Source organism: Hylobates moloch, unplaced genomic scaffold (genome assembly GCF_009828535.3).
Source record: "Hylobates moloch isolate HMO894 unplaced genomic scaffold, HMol_V3 SCAFFOLD_2, whole genome shotgun sequence".
Classification (NCBI taxonomy): domain Eukaryota; kingdom Metazoa; phylum Chordata; class Mammalia; order Primates; family Hylobatidae; genus Hylobates; species Hylobates moloch.
The window spans coordinates 38,140,290-38,161,310 of NW_026652277.1; the positions used below are offsets into that span (position 1 = coordinate 38,140,290).

The 21,021-nt window shown below is 35.3% G+C and overlaps 1 protein-coding gene across 14 annotated transcripts in view; it reads right to left on the reverse strand.

The window, feature by feature from the left end:
• PDLIM5 (PDZ and LIM domain 5) overlaps positions 1-21,021 on the reverse strand; it is a 221,016-nt gene that overhangs the window by 88,349 nt on the left and 111,646 nt on the right. For 10 of the 14 annotated variants that reach the window (XM_058432851.1, XM_032137621.2, XM_058432866.1 and 7 more), the window contains 2 exons: positions 8,185-8,227; positions 5,543-5,961 (listed from right to left, as the gene is read on the reverse strand). In XM_058432851.1, coding sequence (XP_058288834.1) covers positions 5,543-5,961; positions 8,185-8,227 — 462 coding nt within the window. The remainder of the gene's footprint in view (positions 1-5,542; positions 5,962-8,184; positions 8,228-21,021) is intronic. The other 4 variants (XM_032137535.2, XM_032137775.2, XM_032137748.2 and 1 more) reach the window with 1 other exon arrangement.

Consider the following 21,021-nt stretch of genomic DNA (forward strand, 5'->3'; position numbering starts at 1 on the left):
ACATGGTAAAGGAACTAAGTTAGTGACACCTGAAGTGGGAGAACCTCAAAACATAATTCATTCACATAGCCTATTAAGTGCAGAATCATTAACAACACATTCATATTACGGTAGGGATAGAAAAGACTAAAGTATAAACTGTATAGTTTGCCAAAGAACACACTGTAGCATTATTCAATTCTGCAATGATGTTTAGTCAGAGTAAGTAACAATTCATTATAAACATACTAAGAAAAACTGCCTACCAGTTTTAATGCTAAGACTGGTCAGTGCTGCTATATTTCCACATGTCAAAATCAGTTTCATAAACTCAACAGAGGGCTGAGTTGCACTGAGTGAGGGTGAGATGCAGGATTCAGTTGATCTCAGTAGTTTGCTTGTATTTACTCTTCTGTAGCCACAATGCACAGCATTCTCTCTTCTGCCTTGTTATTTTAAGTAGCAGTGAAATAGTTTTGCAAAATAACCTCATCCTGAACAGAGTGGAGTTTTAGATGTATATTTAAACATTTTAAAGTTTAGGAAAAATGTTTTATATTAATATGAAGTTAAGTGGGGGCAAATGTTCAATGGTGTGGTGGAGGGGCAGCAAGTGAGGGTTGACTGATTTCAACCGAAAGGTGACAATTTGAGTATGCCAAACAAATATTTTTACATATTTTAGAAAATGTGCCCAAATGGAATAGTCCATCACACACAGCAGTGGTAAATGTGCTAACATGATAGCCAGGTGATCTGGTTTCTCATACTGGCTGTGCTGCCCACTTTCCCCCATGCCCTGGGCAAACTGCAATCTACAGAAGCCTCATTTTCCTCAACAGTGAAATCAGTGACAATTTCTCTATCTTTCAGACTTCCTCTAAGGGTTTATGTTTAGCATATTTGAAGACACTTTGAAAACTACACAAATACAGGTTTATTGTTGGAATAGATTCGCCAACTGCTCAAAATAAAAAAGGGAATATCTAACCTAATTGTAATATATGCACATCAATTGATTCATATAGCTTCAATTCAATTCTATAATCATTAAGAATAAATACTAAGCCAAAGCCATAGAAATAAGCCCAAGTCACAAGCAGATGATATAGGGAAAAGCACATCAAAATTTGGCTTCAAAAGACCTAGGCTCAAATCTTAGCTGTATTACTTACAAGATGTGTGACTTGAGAAGGGTATGTAATCTCTTGGCATCAGAGTTTAAAGACTCAAATCACATAATGCATTTAGAAACACCTAGAACAATGCATAGTAATACCTAACAGATTAATGAATCTTAATCTTGTATTAAAAAAAAAATTCTATCTAACCTAAATGTTTATTTTTCCAAACACCATTCTCTCCCTTTATAAGTTTAACATTTTTACACTGGAATCTAGTAACTAGCCTAAGTCTTCGTCCAGAAAAATTTAACTTTCAATGGACAAAAAATAAAACAGGGTTTGGGGATGTTTATACTGGTATGCAATATTCCTATATATATAAAACATAAAACTGTTCAATTAGGGAGGCCACAGCTACATCGGAATGAAGTTGCTCTGATAATTCAGTAGTTAATTCTCTTGGATGTGTCCCAAGATAGATACTTCGAATTTCCAATTCTACTTTCTGGTGTGATGCTAAAAAACTTTTAGTACACATTCAGAATAACCATAAATTAATTACTAAAATTATTTTAAGTTCTTATCTAATGTGATTTTTACCTGTTTTTAAAGCTAGTAATCATGAGCCAGTGTAGTGTCAATACCAATGGAACACAAAAGTGAGGTTTGAAAGTTATACCACAGTGATTCCCAACATCTACACCAATGGTGACATTTAATCAGTTGGTATTTATCTCTCTTAATGAATTTCAAAGATGTGTGGACTTTCTATTATCCACTGACACACAACTGTACATATAGAGGTCTGAATCTGCCAGCAACATTGAATTAAACTCTCTAGAAAAATCATAAAGGTTCTTAAGAGACTTTACCATCGGCTTTTGACACTGATTTGGACATCAACTCAGTTTTACATGTTATTCACTAGTGATATAAATGTTTATGCTTTCTCTTCTATCTTCGTGTTCTACCAGTCTTGACTGATATAAATTATATTTTCCCAAGCACTGCTTCTTTTAAACCAATACATAGCAAAACCCACATACATTTTATGACTTACGTTAAACACTACTATTTATTACTATAAAGCAATTCACCACAACATAGCAATGCAAACCAAGCTTACTGAAAATACTAAATGTGGTTATTCTAAATTACAGCTCTTTTGCAAAATTTAACTTAATTTTGCAAAAATCAAGCATTCATGCTGTTTACTCATATATAAATCACCATATTTCCTCTCCAGTAATGTGGATACTAACTTTGTCACTTGTGTTTTCTGCAAAGAGAAAAGTATTTTAAAATATTACTACCACATCATTTTTTTTTTAATCTTCCAAGGCCAGGTTCTTCAAAATACCACACAGGAGCTGTTGGAAGAAATTTCAGTCCAACAAAACTAAAATTATTATAAGATACTAAAAGACTTACCTCTTGAAAGCAGTGGCACATTATAATGCAAGGATATATGGAAAGGGAAAAGGTAAATCACTTAAACTACTTGATGCAAAACAGCAATCCTTCCAGTTTGAAATATAAAGTCCCATTTTGCTCTTAGTAGAGTAAGGAGAGTAGTAAAGAAAACAGCCAGCTATGACCAATAATTTGTACATACAGAAGAAAGATTTAAAGTTTCTTAACATGCCTTAATCCTTACTCATAAGAAGGAACAGGAATGCTTACATACTATTAATTTAAAATATTCTGAAAATATCAATGCTATGCACAGATTTCATGCTATTAGGATGAACAGCGAATTATTTCTTAGTAATGATGCTTCATTAATAAGCATCTGTTTATGTCTGTTTATCAATGCTATATAAATTTGTGTGGAATAGCTATCAAACTAGCTTAAAAACTAAAAGCTAATAGTCCTCCTGGTGCTTTGAGGAAAAAGACAACCTAAGCATTTAACTTTACATTCTTCTGAACTCTTAAATTTTTGGTCATTGGTATGTACTATTTTTTAAATTAAAAAATAACTAATATAAATACAAAGTAACAACTCTCAACTTTTTAAAAGAGTTTTGTTGTAGGTATTTTGCAACATTATAAAAATCTGGGAAATATAATAGTAACAAGTTTGACACTGATTCCAGAAAAAGTTTGACAACTTATGCAAAAAATGCATCCATTAATGGCACAAAACACCTACTCTTCAAAATGACACATCACTGACTAGTAAAGTGTGTAATTTATTTTTATTTCTACAATCTAAATATTGTGAACGAAAGGGCACTACCAATGTTGTCTCAGTTTCACAGACAACACACTTTATTTTCAGAGTAATCAAGTTTCTATTGTCCTAACATCTAGACATTTGAAATCAAGCTATTCTTAAATATACTCAGTTTGCAAATGCAAAGCAGTAACTTGCCTGAAAATGATGCAAAATATGTAGTAATCTCTTTTCTCCTGAATTTTGCACAGTGCTGGACAGCAGGCATGTGCTTCATAAACACTGCCAATTGATTAAGAAGCCATCATAAAGGCTCTATAATACTGCCTAGTTTCAGTTTAAAAATAATAAGCTTTAAATCATTTCAAGTTTTATCACCAAAGCTGTGCTTATAAAACTCAAAACTTAAGCTTGGTTTTTTCAGATGTTTTAAATGCAGTACTTTTCCATAACCTGTTTGCTTTTACCTCTACAACTTTCCATTAAGAAGAGTTTTTAAAGAGATTTTTATGAGATTAGAAGCGTTAGTAGAAAAGACTTTAGTTAAGACACTTCCTTCAATGGATGTTTTTCTACTGAACTTGGAATTTAATAAACATAGTAAACTTCTGTTTTAGTCTTCTGTGTGGCTTGCATTTGACAAACAGCATCTTTCTTTGCAAGATATCTACTTTGATTACTTGAAGATCTATTGTCTTAAAATAAACATACTAAAGAAAAAAAAAAAGATTACGACCAAACACTCCTGAACACTCCATACTGTTTCTCTTTCTCACATGAAAGAAAAAATAACATTCTTTTTTGAAGGATACTAGTTTTCCTCAATACATACATATCAGAACTTTAGAAAGCCACCCACAACCTCAAGACAGTATGTACAGCCCAGGAGCTGTTCTTCTAGAGCTCCTGCTCTCTCTCCCTCAGCAGCAGCCTGGACTTTTGCCACCTTCTCTTTCAAAGCCCCAAAGTTGCCACGGCAGCAGTGCTACAGAAAGCACAGCCTCTTCATTATAGGAATTAACATTCGGAAGGGATTATGTCAGAGAATGGACCTATCCACACAAGTATTTTAATTATATTTTCCTGGGAACTGGCATTGGTAAAAATCATCAGGCCTGTAGACTATTTCCCTTTGTCTTCCTTTTAAGGTACATTTTTGTCACAATAAATCTGATCAAAATGATTTTACATAAATGACTGCCTTAAAGTATCATCCCTGAATTCCAAAAGGAATAGAATGACCATCATTATTCTCTCTCTTTTCTTTAGTTTTTTCTTTGCAAGTAGGATTATATTATAGAAAATAATTATTTTTAAAAAAGATACTGTACATAACCTCTCATGGCCAACTTAAATCCTTGCTCCTCAACATAAATTCCTAACTGATAACATTATACTTGAACCAAAAGTGTTAAAAAAATAAACGAATAATTGAAGGTTGCTGAAAAATAGATGTGCGATCTTATAACTATGTGTAGTTCAAATAAGTTAATAACTTCAACCAATTTTTTTAATAAAAACATACCCCCAAAAGGGAAAAACGATAAGAAACAGATTTTCAAAATGTTCTGCTAACATTGTATGTTTAGTGTCCAATGGCTTAAATTTACTCATTTTAGAAAACCTTTACAATGAAAGCATTTTATAATTTGCTTCTAACGCTTTCTAAGCATGCCTTGTTGTTTCATTACTGTCTGCTTTTAAAGAATAAATTCTAACTTAATCTGAAAACAATGTTGTTAGCACTCTGCTCTAAGCTAATGCTTCATATATAGACATGAGTCAAAAGTGGACTGGTTTTCCTAAGATTACTTCCTAGAAAAAAAAACCACTTACAAATTCATGATTTCCCCTCTCCTTACGATGAGCTGTGTAAGGTGACAACAACTGTAACCACTGCTTGAACTTTTGGTGGCCTATTTAAAAGGATGAAAAAATTGAGGAAGAAAGATTCAAGATTTGCCTTGCATTATAAGTGCCAGCTGCTCAATGCTGTGTCGGGACTTGCAAAAAATGAGTTACAGAGATATTACATGGTTCAGAACATGTCAAAATGCACAAGTAGCTTTTGAATAAGTGATAATTCCTTTGCAGAAAGTACCCTATGTATATAAAGGCCATATGTTAATAAGGCAAATAATACTTCATCTCCCTTCCTTCAAAGAAAGTTGGTTTTGGGGGAGGGGAATGTAGATTATTTCCTGGAAATTACCTGAAAGAAGAGTTTTAGTAAGAGCAGAAAGCACCCTTAGCCACCTACCCATTTTGCTGTTTACTGTCACCCTGGGATCCTCTTCTCTGTCCCTCTGCTAGCTCCTGAGAAGTCTCGGAACACACGCTGGTGACTGTGGGCTGCCGTGGGACATTAACTGCAGTTTTACCAGCGCTCAGTGCAGATGGAGACTGGTCAGCACTAAGATTGGCATTAGCATGCAGTCCAGATGCAGCAAACGGGGGAGGAGTGACGGCAGCCACGGGTGAAGGGGAAGCATGTGATGAAGTGGTCGCATGGGCTGGGGTGAAGGCAGACGATGGTGATGGGATGGATGTGACTTTTGGTGAAGACACAGAACCAAAAGGCCGTGGTGCCTTATTGTAGGCCATGTTGTTTGTGGAAGTGACTTTGGACACAGCAGGAGATGTAATGGGCACAGGTTTAACTACTTCTTTAGGTTCTCCCTATGTAAAACAAAAATAAACATACACAAAACCACACCAAACACATGCAAAATATATTTCACTGAAAAGAACACAGAGCTGATTTTTAAAAGACAAACACAATCAAGTTAGCAGCTCAAACATCATGTTTCCAGATAAAAACAATGGGCTGATAAAGCATAACATGCATGCTAACTAGTCCCAACATGCGTAACACAGATGCACACAGTAGGTATAATTTTTAAAAATTAAAATGAAAGTAGTTTCAAAATATTTCAGAAATACAGCAGGAAAACTATCAGAAAGCCTAAAGCCCCTCATCAGTGTCAACCTAGGTATATTCCAAAGGAAAAATGTTTAAATACCCTACAATAAACAAAACATTGCTAACTGAGGTGTTTTTTATGTTAAAATATCCAAAGCCCATCTTTCCATATTTCAAAGCCCATAGTCCCATTTTTCAAACATGTTTCATTTCTCTCCAGAGTGGAATCATTTGTTTCACGCAGAAGGAGCAACACATTTCTAACACTTTGAGTTTAAAAAACAAAACAAAACACAGGGAATAAGATAATTTTCACCTAACTCAGGAATGTGCAAACTCTAATTAATAATCTTAAAGAATCTGAAAAAAAAATTTAAAAAGCAAGCAAATAAAACAAAATCCTTTCTTTCCTGTAATCCACCTCCATTTCTCTCTCTGAACGTTTTAAGATATGATTCAGAGATAGAATAAAATTCTTTTCCTTTTCCAAAATAAATATTTAATAGTTACATGAAGAAAAAAAAATCTTCGATATTTCACCATCACCAGCAGCCAAAGAAAAAACAACTAGTAAGAAAGGTCAATTCCTCCTAAAATTACCAGAATTTTTATTTGCCAATCCTTACTCCAAAGCATATTTAAAGTTAAACAAAATCAGACTAAGCTTCTACAACATTCAAGAATGAATCCCAGGAGGGGGATAGCTCAGAGGTAGAGCATTAGACTTCAGATCAAGAATAAATCCCTATTCCACCCTACCATATCAAAAGAAAAAATCAAATTTTTGAAAAATCATACAATGGTGGTTCTACTGTTTAATTTTAAGAAAAAAGGTAATCTCAATTCATCTCTTTTTTTTTTTTTTTTTTTTTTTTTTTTGGAGACAGGAGTCTTGCTCTGTCACCGAGGCTGGAGTGCAGTGGTGTGATCTCAGCTCACTGTAACCTCCACCTCCTGGGTTCAAGTGATTCTCCCACCTCAGCCTCCTGGCTAGCTGGGACTACAGGTGCGTGACACCATGCCCAGCTAATTTTTGTATTTTCAATAGAGATGGAGTTTCACCATGTTGGCCAGGCTGGTCTCCAACTCCTGACCTCAGGTGATCCGCCTGCCTCGGCCTCCCAAAGAGATGGGATTACAGGCGTGAGCCACCGCGTGCAGCCTCAATTCATCTTATAGGAAGAAGAAAACTAATTGAGAAAAATAAGTAGCTTAGTGCCCACACGAATCAATACAGGTTGAGTATCCCTTATTTAGACAGCTTGGGACCAGAAGCATTCAGATTTCAGATATTCTCAGATTTTTGAATCTTTGTAGAATGCAGGAGCATTCCAAGTATCCAAAATCTGAAATGCTCCAATGGTCATGTGAGCATGTCAATGTTCAGAAAGTTTGGGATTTTGGAGCATTTTGGATTTTCTAATTAGGGATGCTCAATGTGTATAATGAGTAGTTCAATAAATGGGCACAGATAAAATTAGGGAGAAAGCCCCCAAAAGCATAAAACAGATACATGTGAATAATGATTTGAAATTATTTTGAAGACATATATGCAAGAAAAGGGATACTTGCCAATAACCTAAGAATACTCTGAAATGTAATTATGCACTTATTAATAAAATCTTATTAAAGACTTATTGTGGTATTAATTTTCAGTAACCACTTATTTATTCTCTTTAGAAAATATAAGGATTTGGATAAAGATGGGCACATCAAAAGTGAATAGAAATGTAAGAAACCTGACATAAGTTATTGTAACATATGGCTTTGGAAATAATGTTTTATAACATGTATAATTACAGATGCTATGTGCTGATCTCCATTTTCCTACTCATCTCTGAAGGAAAAGAACTACAAGGAAAATTGTACTGAGACTATAAATTAAATGAATGTCAGTATGGTCTGAGACAGAAATGGGAGTTACAGTAGCTCAGCAAGGACAATCAAATGATACTCTGGATACTAGCTTAAAAACACACCTTTTGAACAGGAACTGGCTCAGGCTTGGGTGTAGCAGATGCTCTGAGGAAAAAAAAGAAAGAAAAAGAAAAAAAATAATGAATTTTTATAAACTTGCAGACTTCTTAATGGAATTTTTACTATTATAAGCCTTAATATACTGAATCACTGGAATTTATAGTTTCATAATTCATAGTTTTTACTATTCGCAATCTTCTAATTCATTCATGTAAGTCAAATGCTGCAAGATTCAACATTTTACACACTAAGTATTCAATAGCAGTATCTGGTTCTCTACAAATTCAACTGAGGAATGACAAACATCAATCCTGTTTGTGAGTACACTCATGTTTAATCGTTAAGGCTACCCTCCACCTAAAAGGGTAAAGTATAATAAACATGACATTCTGATCTTTGAGTGGCTCCTCAACCATCTAATCTGACTCTTCAACAGTATCTATCTCTTCTCCTAACATCCATGAACAATATCCACAGGATATTGGGTCTCTGTGAAGATGCTGAATACATTCTAGTTGACTTGGGTCAATGAATGAATATTTATTCTGTATTCCTATTCTTAAGTGTCTATGCAAGTTAATACATTTAATTTGCTAAAAGTAAACTGTAGGTCCTTCTACTAGACCATAATTTCAGTGAAGGCAATGACCATGTCCCATCAGTGTCTGTATCAGCACAGTGTCTGGAATGTAACAGGTCATCAGTAATAAGTGTGGAAAAGACAGAGTGAAGAAAAAGACAAAAATCCATGTATATAACTTGACTATTTCCAAATTCAAATTAATTTTTATTTTAAATGTATGCTTTTTGTACTATGTTATTATTGTGCCTTTGGTTAGCATGGGCTCAACAGTAACAATAATTGGTTTGGAGCAATTATCTCATATAATCTTAACCATACCCAAGTAAAAGCTATGGTTATCCTAATTTTTCAAAGAAACTTCAAAAGAAGTGTAGGTAAATTGCTTAAGATGGAGCTGAGGCCCACCATTGTTAAATATAACAATATACTGGTTGTATTCATGGACAGGAACTAAATGACTGGGAAAGCCTCTGATGTTTTAAAGCCTATTTACTTAGTGTTAAGGTATATGTTATGTTTAATATGCCAGTAGCAATTTGATTCCACTCATATCACACTAGCTGGAGGATAACACATCAAGCACAGAATTCAAGAAATGTAAGCATAGCAGGTAAATACTAAGTGATGATCATTTTAAACTATAAACCATGAGCTTGTTTTACTTTAAAGAAAACAGATCACAAACAGAAGACACTAGCACAGGATATTCAGTCTCTATGAGTATAATCTAATAATGAACTCTGATCAACATTTTTAGCAGCAACTGAATTTTCCAAAAACAGTTAATTTGGTTAGCTATGGCAAGCACTGAGAATTGGCTAACCTAATGAGAGGTAGCAACGGATGTTAATGTTCAGTTACTGCAATACAGATTACACTCTGTGCAGTTGCACAACCTTCTATGTGTACTATTTAATAGACAACTTCTCTTTTAGCTTGTAGGGTTATTATAATGAGCAAAGGAAACAAGGTCAAGTAAAGAACAGTGGATTCCAGTGAATAAGGAAACCTATTTCTCAAAATTAGAATGGTTGTAATTGTCTTCCTTTTCTTTCGACAAATATTGAACATCTTTTACTTTAACAATGTCATAGATTACATAAAAACAATAATTCTTAAAGGATGTTTAAAAAATTGAGGTATAATTATGAAAAAAATTCTTCCTACATTTTCTCTTCAAATCCTGGCAAACATACAATGGGATAACAGATGCCCTTTGAACTACAGTGATCATCACAAGTCACTTTTGTGTAGTGTGAGTTTCAAACCAGCAGAGAGAGATCTTGGCAATGGCTTTGTGCTATGGGCTCAACGATTTTCTTATTGTTCACTCTCCTTGGTGTGAAGCCACTGTTCAAGAGTAAGCCGTGACGGTGATATACCAGTGCCTCAGCCCAGTAGTATCCTCAGTTCATGAAATTGAAAGAACAAAGCCATCAATGTGGCTAGAACAATCTATTTGAAGTTGATTGACTTTTGTAAAAGTAGTATCCAAAATAAAAATCCCTGATGCATTATAACCAGTTTCAGAACCTCTACCGGAACAGTTGAAAGGAGTTTTAAGTGATAACTGACTATATTAAAAACTAAAATTGTGATGTACCGGTTAGAATAACGTACAGGAAAACTTATGCCATAAATAAACAGCAGTCTTATCAAGAATTAGATGCAAATGAATCAAGCTAAACTGCATCTTTTGAATACTCAATGCAGTGTTATACTTAAGGTATATTTTTAACTAATTAATGTAGTTTCCTAAAACTGCTTTATAAAATAACATGTTTTTTAGTTAATAAGGTTCCAAATGTTCACATTAGTGTTTAAGAACGAGGAACTAGACAATAGAACTAGAATGATAAAGATTATGCAGATTACTCATTATGTCTTGGTGACTCTCTCAAGCATCTAATATACTTCACTCATAAACAATCATACAGAAAAAAAGGAGGGTGTTTGGTTCATCTTCTATGAGATGAGCTCTTGTCTAAGTTTCCCACAGCATGGCCGTCTTTGGATCCACTGACCTTGGGACCCATAAACACTAGGGTACATCATTAATCACTTTAATTGCAAAGTTGTCAATCTGTAATAACAAAGCAACTCTAGAAGGAAAAAAGTGAGCACTCAAGAGTGCAGAAAGATGTCTTTCTAAACAGTTTCTTCACACTTTATTGCACATTCAGCTAGTCTACTGTCCCAAATACTCAAACTTTAAACATTTAAATCACTATGGCAATGTATTAGGTTTTTCTAAATATGTAAAGATTCTATTTACTATAAACAAAAGTACAAAATAGTTATATATCAGCATATTATAACAGTTTGTGGCTTATAAAAGACTGTACTCTTCACATACACATGCACTCACTCACACACTCACTCCTTTTCTCCCTCTTTGCATCTTCTCTATCTTACTATAGGAACTAATACATACATCTTTTTTTCCTACAGAGAGAAAGAAATAACCCAAAGCTGGTCAGGCTTTTTGAAGAGTCAAAGAAAGAAGGAAAAAAGACAAAAGTAGCAGAATTGCTTTAGCCCATGTGAATACCAGTGGCCCTCTGTGCCTGTGCTTGATTTTAAATTTGAGTGTGGCTCTGATATATATCCAGAACAGGCAGTTACCATTTGGTAATTATAATACTTCTCTAAGCATATCTAATTATAATATATCTAATTATAATACTTCTCTAAAAATTATAATTATAATAATTCTGTAAGTAGGGTGAGTGCTTTTGTTGCAATAATCCTTTTCAGGTGGCCATGAAAGTTTATTAGGGTTTGAGAAGAAATTTTCATCAACCAGATAAAAGTCAAGCCAGAGAACTAATGGATGGAAGAAAGGAAGAAAATAAGAGGGTATTAGGGCAGAGTGTGAGTGATACCACCCCAATTTGTTATTTTAAAGTTCAAATGATTAATACTTAAATATCTAAAAATCACTAAGAAAGAAAGCATTTTGTCAAGTAGCAAGCAATTCAAGCAGATTTAAATTTAAGTAGCATAAGTGGAAACAAAGACTACAGCTACCTTAAATTTATTCTATGTGCCAGGCACTCAACCACATATCCATATATTTTTCATTTATAATAATCTCATGATTTAGGTGTCATTCTCTCATTTTACAGATGAGAAACTCAAATGCAAAGGGGTAAAACTGGACAGGTGCCTGTAATCAATCCAGCACTTTGGGAGGCTGAGGTGGGTGGATCACCTGAGGTCAGGAGTTTGAGACCAGCCTGGCCAACATGGTGAAACCCTATCTCTACTAAACATACAAAAATTAGCTGGACCTGGCAGCGTGTGCCTGTAGTCTCAGCTACTTAGGAGGCTGAGGCAGGAGAACTGCTTGAACCTGGAAGGCAGAGGTTGCACTGAGCCGAGACTGTGCCACTGCACTTCAGCAAGACTCTGTCTAAACAAACAAACAAACAAACAAAAAAACGAACAAACAAATGGAGGGGTAAAATGACTTTATCAAGTCATCCATCCAGCTTGGAGTGGGAGACCAGTTATCATCCCAAATGTTCTCCAAAGACTTTGCTCTTCAGCACAAATTGTTTGAATTTCTAAAATCAGTGTCAACCCAAGCAAAATGGCTTTCCAGGATCACCCTCTCTTCTAACTCCTCACCATGAAGGGGGCCGTTTTGTGGGAAGGGCACTTATTCCATGTGGGTACAGCTCATCTCTAAAGGTAACCACAATCCAAAATTATATAGAACCGTGTCATGGAAGAATAAGAATCAACAAAGATGTCATTTCACTCAATGTGCCGAAAAAAAGAAGTCCAAAACAAAATTTATTGTGGGCACACCCCAAATTGACTTCATGATCTGGTGATATTCCATGTAAATTCATTTGGTCAAAGCCTCAATCTTCTAAAGTATTCCAACAAAGATACAACACTTAACTTGTACCTCCTTAGGTACGTTTATTTTAAAATATTAGTATATGACATATTTTTAAGAATAAGTGTTTTACATATCCTATAATTTATTTGCATACATCTTTCTTAAAACTTTTCAAATTATGTGCAAAATTTCACAATATTCTATTTGATTTCAGAGGGAGAAAATTTATTGCTGTAATTCTACATTTATTTCCATAGTAACAGTTTTATGAGGGAAAAAAAATTATTTGCCCATTGTGACTCATGCCCACACTCAAAAATAACTTCAGAATCTTTTAAAGAAAAAAATCCATTTTTCTAAGTAGTATTTATAAAATTTTTATATCAGAAAGAATGAAGAGATTGCATAATTTTAGATGTATTCAAGAATGAAAGAAATTTCAAATTTAAGAGTAATTCATTATTACTATGGAAAAAATTTCATTACAGTGAAAATACCATTTCAATAAAGGGTTTTCTATAAACAATCTATTTTATATGTCCCACTGTTAAGAAATGGCAATTTTATTATACAGGGCCAGACGGTAAATATGTTAGTCTTTGTGTGTCAAATGATCTCAACTATTCAGCTCTGTCACTGTAGAAAGACACAGACAAAACCTAAATAAGTGACCATGGTTGTGTTCCAACAAAACTTTAGTAAAAACAAGTGGTGGGCAGGATTTGGCCTGTAAGCCATCATTTGACAGCCTCTAGTTTAGATCATGTTATGGTTTTTATTATACCAAACTTTCTAGTAAGTAATTCTACATGACCATGCCTCTTTTTGGTCTCTAAACCTCGTAATCATTCTGCACAATGCAAAGCCCTAATTATAATATATTCAGATACTGATATAAGAAATGAAAGTGAAACATATTATTCCTTCTGCGGTTGCAGGACACTACCTTTAAATTCTTCTTATCTCCTCTACCCAAAACTTTTACACTGTTTACAACTGTTTAGATGATCCATCTGAACTTCTATACCAACCATTCAAATGAAATTCATACCACACAGCACTGATATTGAAGTTTGGTGAAGGGTCAGATTTAATATTATTGGACTAGAATAACATTTTAAGCACTATTTGTACCTCTGCTAGTCAGCACTTCAGTTTATGTTCTAAAAACCTCTTTTCGTCCCTGCTTTTACATACTATAAATGGAGCTACCAGTAATTATTTTTTAAAAAAATCCTAAAAGAACAAGTGAAAAGGATGCACCCGGCATTTTTATGCAAGGGAAGAGACTGACAAGTATAATTCCCTTCTTTCCCATTATTTTCTACCAAAACTCTATATTTTTTAACAGTCATGAACTATACTACCTTTAGGAATGAAAAAAAAAGCAATCTGTACTAGAATTGCATTCTCTGAAACCTTACTAAGGTCCAACGGTAAGTAATTACTTCTACTTGATAGATTTTCTCTTCCAACTTCAATCAGGTAGATAAAAAATATATTTTTATCAACATAGTACTTCATTACTAATATAAAAGTAATAAAACCGGCAAAGCAAATAATCTGCCTGTGAAAAATTAAGAGTCTACATTTTATTGGCTCTTTTGTGACACTACTAAAATGCCCTTAAAACAAATATAGTTGGGAGGCCAAGGCGGGCGGATCACGAGGTCAGGAGATCGAGACCATCCTGGCTAACACGGTGAAACCCCGTCTCTACTAAAAATACAAAAAATTAGCCGGGCGTGGTGGTGGGTGCCTGTAGTCCCAGCTACTAGGGAGGCTGAGGCAGGAGAATGGCGTGAACTGGGAGGCGGAGCTTGCAGTGAGCCGAGGTCGCACCACTGCACTCCAGCCTGGGCGACAGAGTGAGACTCTGTCTCATAAAACAAACAAATAAACAAACAAACAAAAACCCACCAAATATAGTTAAGATTCATATTAGGAGAATAAGCATCAATAACAGAACCATATTCAAAATTCTTTTTCACAGGCTTTAAACAATGTATATAAAATTAACTGCTTCAGGAAAACTTTGATAAAGGTCAGATGCTGAATGAGGGTCATATACAGGATGAGTAGTATAAGCAAGCACAATTCATAATCTGAAGTTTGCCTATTTATTTTTTTCTTCCTTTTAAGAAAAGCTTAGAGCCCTAAAGAGACAGTTCCCACCTTTCATATTCAGGCCTTCTCTTACGAAGCTCTTTGTTGGTACAGGAATTCTTTGAGGAATAGAACAAATAGCTGAATAAAGGTTGCACTAGGCACCATATAGTTTCTTTGTTGACATGAGGGTCATAATACCTTCCTTGCAGAACTGTTTTGAGGATGCAATGAGGTAATGTATGTAACATATCTGGTGGAGTGCTTGATACAAAGTAAGCAGTGATAGATGGCACCTTCCCAGTAAGCAGATGACCTGAACTCTGGAGTTCTGGAAATTATTCTATTTCTGATTATATACTATTAGAATCAAATTACTAACAGGATCAGTTTCAAAGAAAACAATAACAACAAAAAAACCTAGAGATAAGCAAGAAAATATCACTTAATGAGTACCTACCAAATGCCAATAATTTCACTTGACCCATCTTATAAATTATCTCATTTATTCTTCCTGACAAAGTAGTATGTTCTCATTTTAAATATAGGAAACAGAAGCTCAAATAGGCTAATTGACCAAAACTTAAATTTGAAAGTGGCAGAAGCCGGATTAGAACCCAAGTCATCCAGAAGCCTATATGCAGCCCTAACATTCTACCTTCTGGCTGCCTTCTGGAAGAACATCAAAGAGAAAGTTAGAAAATAACTTTGGTAAAGAATTTCAGAGAGTAATGGCTCCAAACAATGAATAACTACTTTCTATTAACAAACAGCTGTTCATTTTCAATGACATGTTTATAGAATGTCATTTTTGGTTTAATTCAAGTAAACACAGAAGTTACTCATTGCATATAATATATACATATATGTCTATGTGTATTCAATATATACAGATACATAATATATCTGCCTATCTATAGAGTGAACACTTTACAGACTGTAAAATATGCATATAAATAAGAGATTAAGTTCTTCACAAAATTCCCAGTGAAAGCTCAGTAAGTAGATGCAAAAACAAAGAACAGGTTTCAGTCCATTGTTCTTTACTTTTCCAGAAAAGAGGAGTATTTTTTCCCTATAGCAACGGGAAATCTCTAATAATTTCATTTTTCAGCAGGATGGGGTTGGAGGTTCCTTAGTGAATACCTTCTCTGGTGCTAAATTGGGTGTTCTATTTAAAATAGTAACCAGCTTCTGACATTAGTAGTCATGCAGATCCCAAGATACCACATCACATAATCTTCTTGTGGACCTTGAGAAAATAAAGGAAGTGGCATCATGGTCCCCATTACAACTATCGATGGTGACATGCTACCAATAACAGAATGAATTAGATTTCAGGACTGATGTGTGTGCCCCATGATACAGGCGGTTGCATACTGAGCATGCAAGATATACAGAAATAACTACAATGGTTCCTTCTAATTTTGTTTTGACTACACATTCATATAACTGCATATATACCTAATCACTGAATAATACATGTTTTATCGTGTTCAGCTCTTTTTGAATCAGCCTGTATTTTTATAAACATACAAACAAACACCCTTATGTTATAGTCAGAATCTAGCTCCTGTCAACCTGTTAATCCTGTAAGGATTAATATGGCCCTTCTACATTACCAGAAATTATTTAACCAATCAACTTATCATTCCCGACTGATAATTATTTTACCCAGCATCACTTCAAGTTCAAGGGCAACACTCGTGCTGTGTCTTTTCCTTAAAACAATTTGTTGTTTCATTAATTTATTAATTAGTTCCACAAATATTTATTAAACCCATAATACAGAAGGCTCTGTTGTAGGAGGTGGGGCAATGGTAATGAATAAAACAGATGGGCTGGGCGTGGTGGCTCACGCCTGTAATCCCAGCACTTTAGGAGGCTGAGGCGGGCAGATCACGAGGTCAGGAGATCAAGACCACCCTGGCTAACACGGTAAGACCACCCTGGCTAACACGGTAAAACCCCGTCTCTACTAAAAATACAAAAAATTTAGCTGGGCGTGGTGGCACTGACCTGCAGTCTTAGCTACCTGGGAGGCTGAGGCAGGAGAATCGCTTGAACCCAGGAGGCAGAGGTTGCAGTGAGCCGAGATGGCCCTACTGCACTCCAGCCTGGGCGACAGAGCAAGACTCAGACTAAAAAAAAAAGACAAAATTCCTCCTTTGAAGGTGCTTACATCCATTTGAGAGGCAAACTAACAAGCAAAATATTTCACATGGTAGTAAGTGCCATGGAGCATAATAAAGCAAGACACAGGAAAGGACACACTATTTTATACAAAAGGGTCAGAGAAGGCCTCTCTAACAAGGTGAACTCTGAACAGAAACCTGAAGTACGGAATTCCTGGCAGTCCAAATAGCAAATGCAAAGTCCTGAGGCAGGAATGTACCAGTGGGGCTAGAATGGTTCCAGGAAAAGCTGGGGAAAGCGGTGAGAGATAAAGCTGCAGAGAAGGCTGGGGGCCAAAACACATAAAGTACATGAACCCATCATGAGGAACTGGTCTTTTATTCTGAGTGAGATAGAAAAGTATTTCTAAGGCCGGGCACGATAGCTCATGCCTGTAATCCCAGCACTTTGGGAGGCCAAGGGGGGCAGATCATGAGGTCAGGAGATCTAGACCATCCTGGCCAACATGGTGAAACCCTGTCTCTATTAAAAATACAAAAATTAGCCAGGTGTGGTGGTGCATGCCTGTAGTCCCAGCTACCCAGGAGGCTGAGGCAGGAGAATCGCTTGAACCTGGGAGGTGGAGGCTGCAGTAAGCCGAGATTGTGCCACTGCATTTCAGCCTGGGAGACAGAGTAAGACTCTGTCTCAAAACAAAAAAAAAAAAAAAAGAAAAAAAGAAAAAAAAAAGAAAAATTGCTAAATGCAGTACTTCATTTTGGAAGAAGGTTAAATCCAAATCTCAGTGTTAAGCAATAAATGATCTGTACAAGCCTACTTACTAAAAGAAAGGAAGAGGGAAGGAATAAAAACTGCCCCAAATCTTAAATATATTGTGATGAACAAAACACAAATAGAAAACAAAATATCTAATTTGTCTTCCATCTTTTCAAAGTATAAGACATGCTATTTGAGGTTCACCTTTATATGCACCCTGTCCTATGCTAATACCAGAGGCACATCTCTTTTTCTATTCCTGTCCAGGCTAAACATGTTAAATTGCAAACCTTTTTTGTAAAGTGAGTATTTTAAAGTATTTCAATAAAATTTAAGGGGATAAGTATTCCAGCATTCAACACAGCCTTATTGGGAAAACAAAGTCAGTCTGCTATCTTTTGTGTGCAACACATGAAATGAGGATTCTTCACAATCTCAACTTAGCTTTTTCCAGCTACGTAACACTTAAAAAATAATTTTGGGTGAGTTTAGATATTTTTAAAAATCTGGAGGTATTTATAAGAGTCAAGGAATTTAAAAATTAGTGACCAAATGTGGCTACTTTAGCCATAGATAGGCCAAGTCTATCCTTGTTTAATAACTTCAAGATGAGCCTTTAATTTCACATTCATTAGTAAGTAGAATCTTGTCCAACATCCTTATCACTAAATCTCATATTATTAAATTAAGTCAAGGCATTCAAAGTGATAATAATATCTACATCTAAAAATAGGAATTTAAAAGCCAGCTAAATTTTCAAATATTTATTTTTACAACTTCTATTATTTGTTATTTATCTCACATTTATACCATCACAGAACTGAAACTCATTCAACTGTTTATTAATAATCTTTATTTTTGTTTATAGAAAACTGAATTTTGCTTATAATAGAAGACTTGTTTATATTACTGATTGATAATTTAATGGATTTTGTTGAAAATTTAAGCTAAATTAGAATCCCAAAGCTTTTCAGTATTAACAAAGTATTAGTATCTTTTTTTCTAACAAGGGAACCATAGAAAACATAAATTATATTCTTCTTCTTCTAATACCTTTTCTATGTTACAGTTTAAAAACCTGAAACCACAGCCAATTAGCAACACATTATGTCTAATTCACCAAAAGGTAAGCTTCTTAAATTCCTAAGAGAATTAATGCACCCTCTCTCCACCACTCTTTTGAGTCTAATAGATTAGGAAATGACCTAAAATGCTGCTAAACATACACAAGGCACAACGTATGTTACTCATCATGGAAGCTCAACACCCAAACTGGACTATACTTGTTCAATGGGACAAATCCACTAAGCAAAAACCTTGAAAACTGTGGCAATGTGAAATTGCTACAAAAGTTTCTAAATGCTTATTCTCAATTTCAGTGCTTATCTCCCTGCAGACCAGGAACAAACAGTTCAGACTGGTACCAGTCCAGGACCCACAAATTAAATAGCACTGACCTAGAAAACTGTTTTCACACTTTTATCACAGTGGGTATCAGAAATACATTTTGTATCATTATCTACCTAATACAAGTATGAAGCAATAACATACATATTTTCCTGTGGAACCCATTAAAATATATTATTTTTATTTACAAAACAAAACTAGCTGGGGGGAAAGGATGCTGGTCTTGACCCAAAAAAAACTGAATATATAAGCCTCAGTTTGATAAACACCAACCTTGACTCAAAGGTGGAGATCTCAGAAAGGTCTGGAGGCCTGATAGGCCACATAATAAACATGATGACTGGCTAATAGGGGTCACAAATAAATGTCCACTGAATTGCAGTGAAAAAGCCCATTCATAAAATACTATTAAACTATTTTAACTTTTAAAAAATTCTGCACGCAATAATATCCTCAAAGACATAAAATAAGCAGATCTACCAACAACACAACAATTAATGCAGAGCTCTGGCTAGTACATGTCTGCAAAGCTCATCACCACCAAATTTGCTTCTGACATAATCAAAATAACTGAGAAGAATAGAAATGCTGACCATGGATTACTGTATGTGTTGTTCCAACAATAACATCCCGTAGCAAGTGCTTATAAAACTGAACTAGACAAGAGAGATTTCCCCTCTTTGGCCATGACTAAAAATGTGAAGAAGCCAGACACTGATGCCTATCTTTTAAGATAAATAATCTGAAAAGTATTAGATTCCTTGGTGGGAGAAAAACATATCCTCTAATCTGAGTCTTCCTTACTTTGGCTCCAAGGATCCCCTAAAAGCCTGCCAGAGAATGGGAATAGCAGATTCCTGTCACATTAATTTCCTCTTTTATTAGAGTCACAGAAAGATCTGAGACCTTGCAAAGGATAACAACCAGTGCATAGAAAAAAACACATGTTCCACGCTGTGATCTTTAAAAAACTATGATAAATGAAAAGGCACGTATATAACTCTAGCATCAAAGTTAGTGACTCCTCTCAAGATAATGATCCGTTTCTCCCAGAACTATTTTGTAACTCTTTTGGCTGCTTTTCTAAAATGTTCTTGCTGAATACCAATGGTGAGTTTTTAATTCAAAAAACTTTCCCTTAATTAGCATCGTCTAACTGGAATAAGCTGTATCACTGTATCAGGGATTCTTGAGGAAGGGAAGGATCAATTGGCCCACAAGATCTCTTCAAGCTCAAGGGAACTTGAATAATATCACTACCACACAGCCTGTATCATGCAGTGTTATTCCTCATTCTGAAAATCTGTCTATATTAGCTAATTACTTGATTTTTCTCAGGAGTATACTATTTGTAACAAGGTAGAAGGAACTCAGAACAGACTGCCAAATAAACCCGACACTAATACTGACTTCAAAGACAAGCAAATCATAGGTACATTTTTAAAAAATCATCTAAGTTGGCCGGGCGCGGTAGCTTAAGCCTGTAATCCCAGCACTTTGGGAGGCCGAGGCAGGCGGATCATGAGGTCAGGAGATCAAGACCATCTTGGCTAACACGATATAAACCCTGTCTCTACTAAAAATACAGAACATTAGCTGGGCGTGGGGGCGGGCACCTGTAGTCTCAGCTACTCAGGAGGCTGAGGCAGGAGAATGGCGTGAACCCGGGAGGTGGAGCTTGCAGTGAGCCAAGATTGCGCCACTGCACTCCAGCCTGGGTGACGGCGAGACTCCATCTCAAAACAAAGCAAAACAAACATCCAAGTCTTAGCCTGGTTAATTTGATAAGAAGTATAACACAGCCTCAAAAATGTCCAGTATTCCAGAGCTAAAATGCCCAGATTCTAACCCTAGCACCTCCATTTACTAGTTGTTCAACCTGGGGCACGTTACTTAACCTCTCTCAGTTTCCTTGCCTGTAAGACGGGAACAGTAATAACAAGGTATTTATAAGGTAATAATAATAAGGTACTTAGGACACTAAACCCAATATTGTTT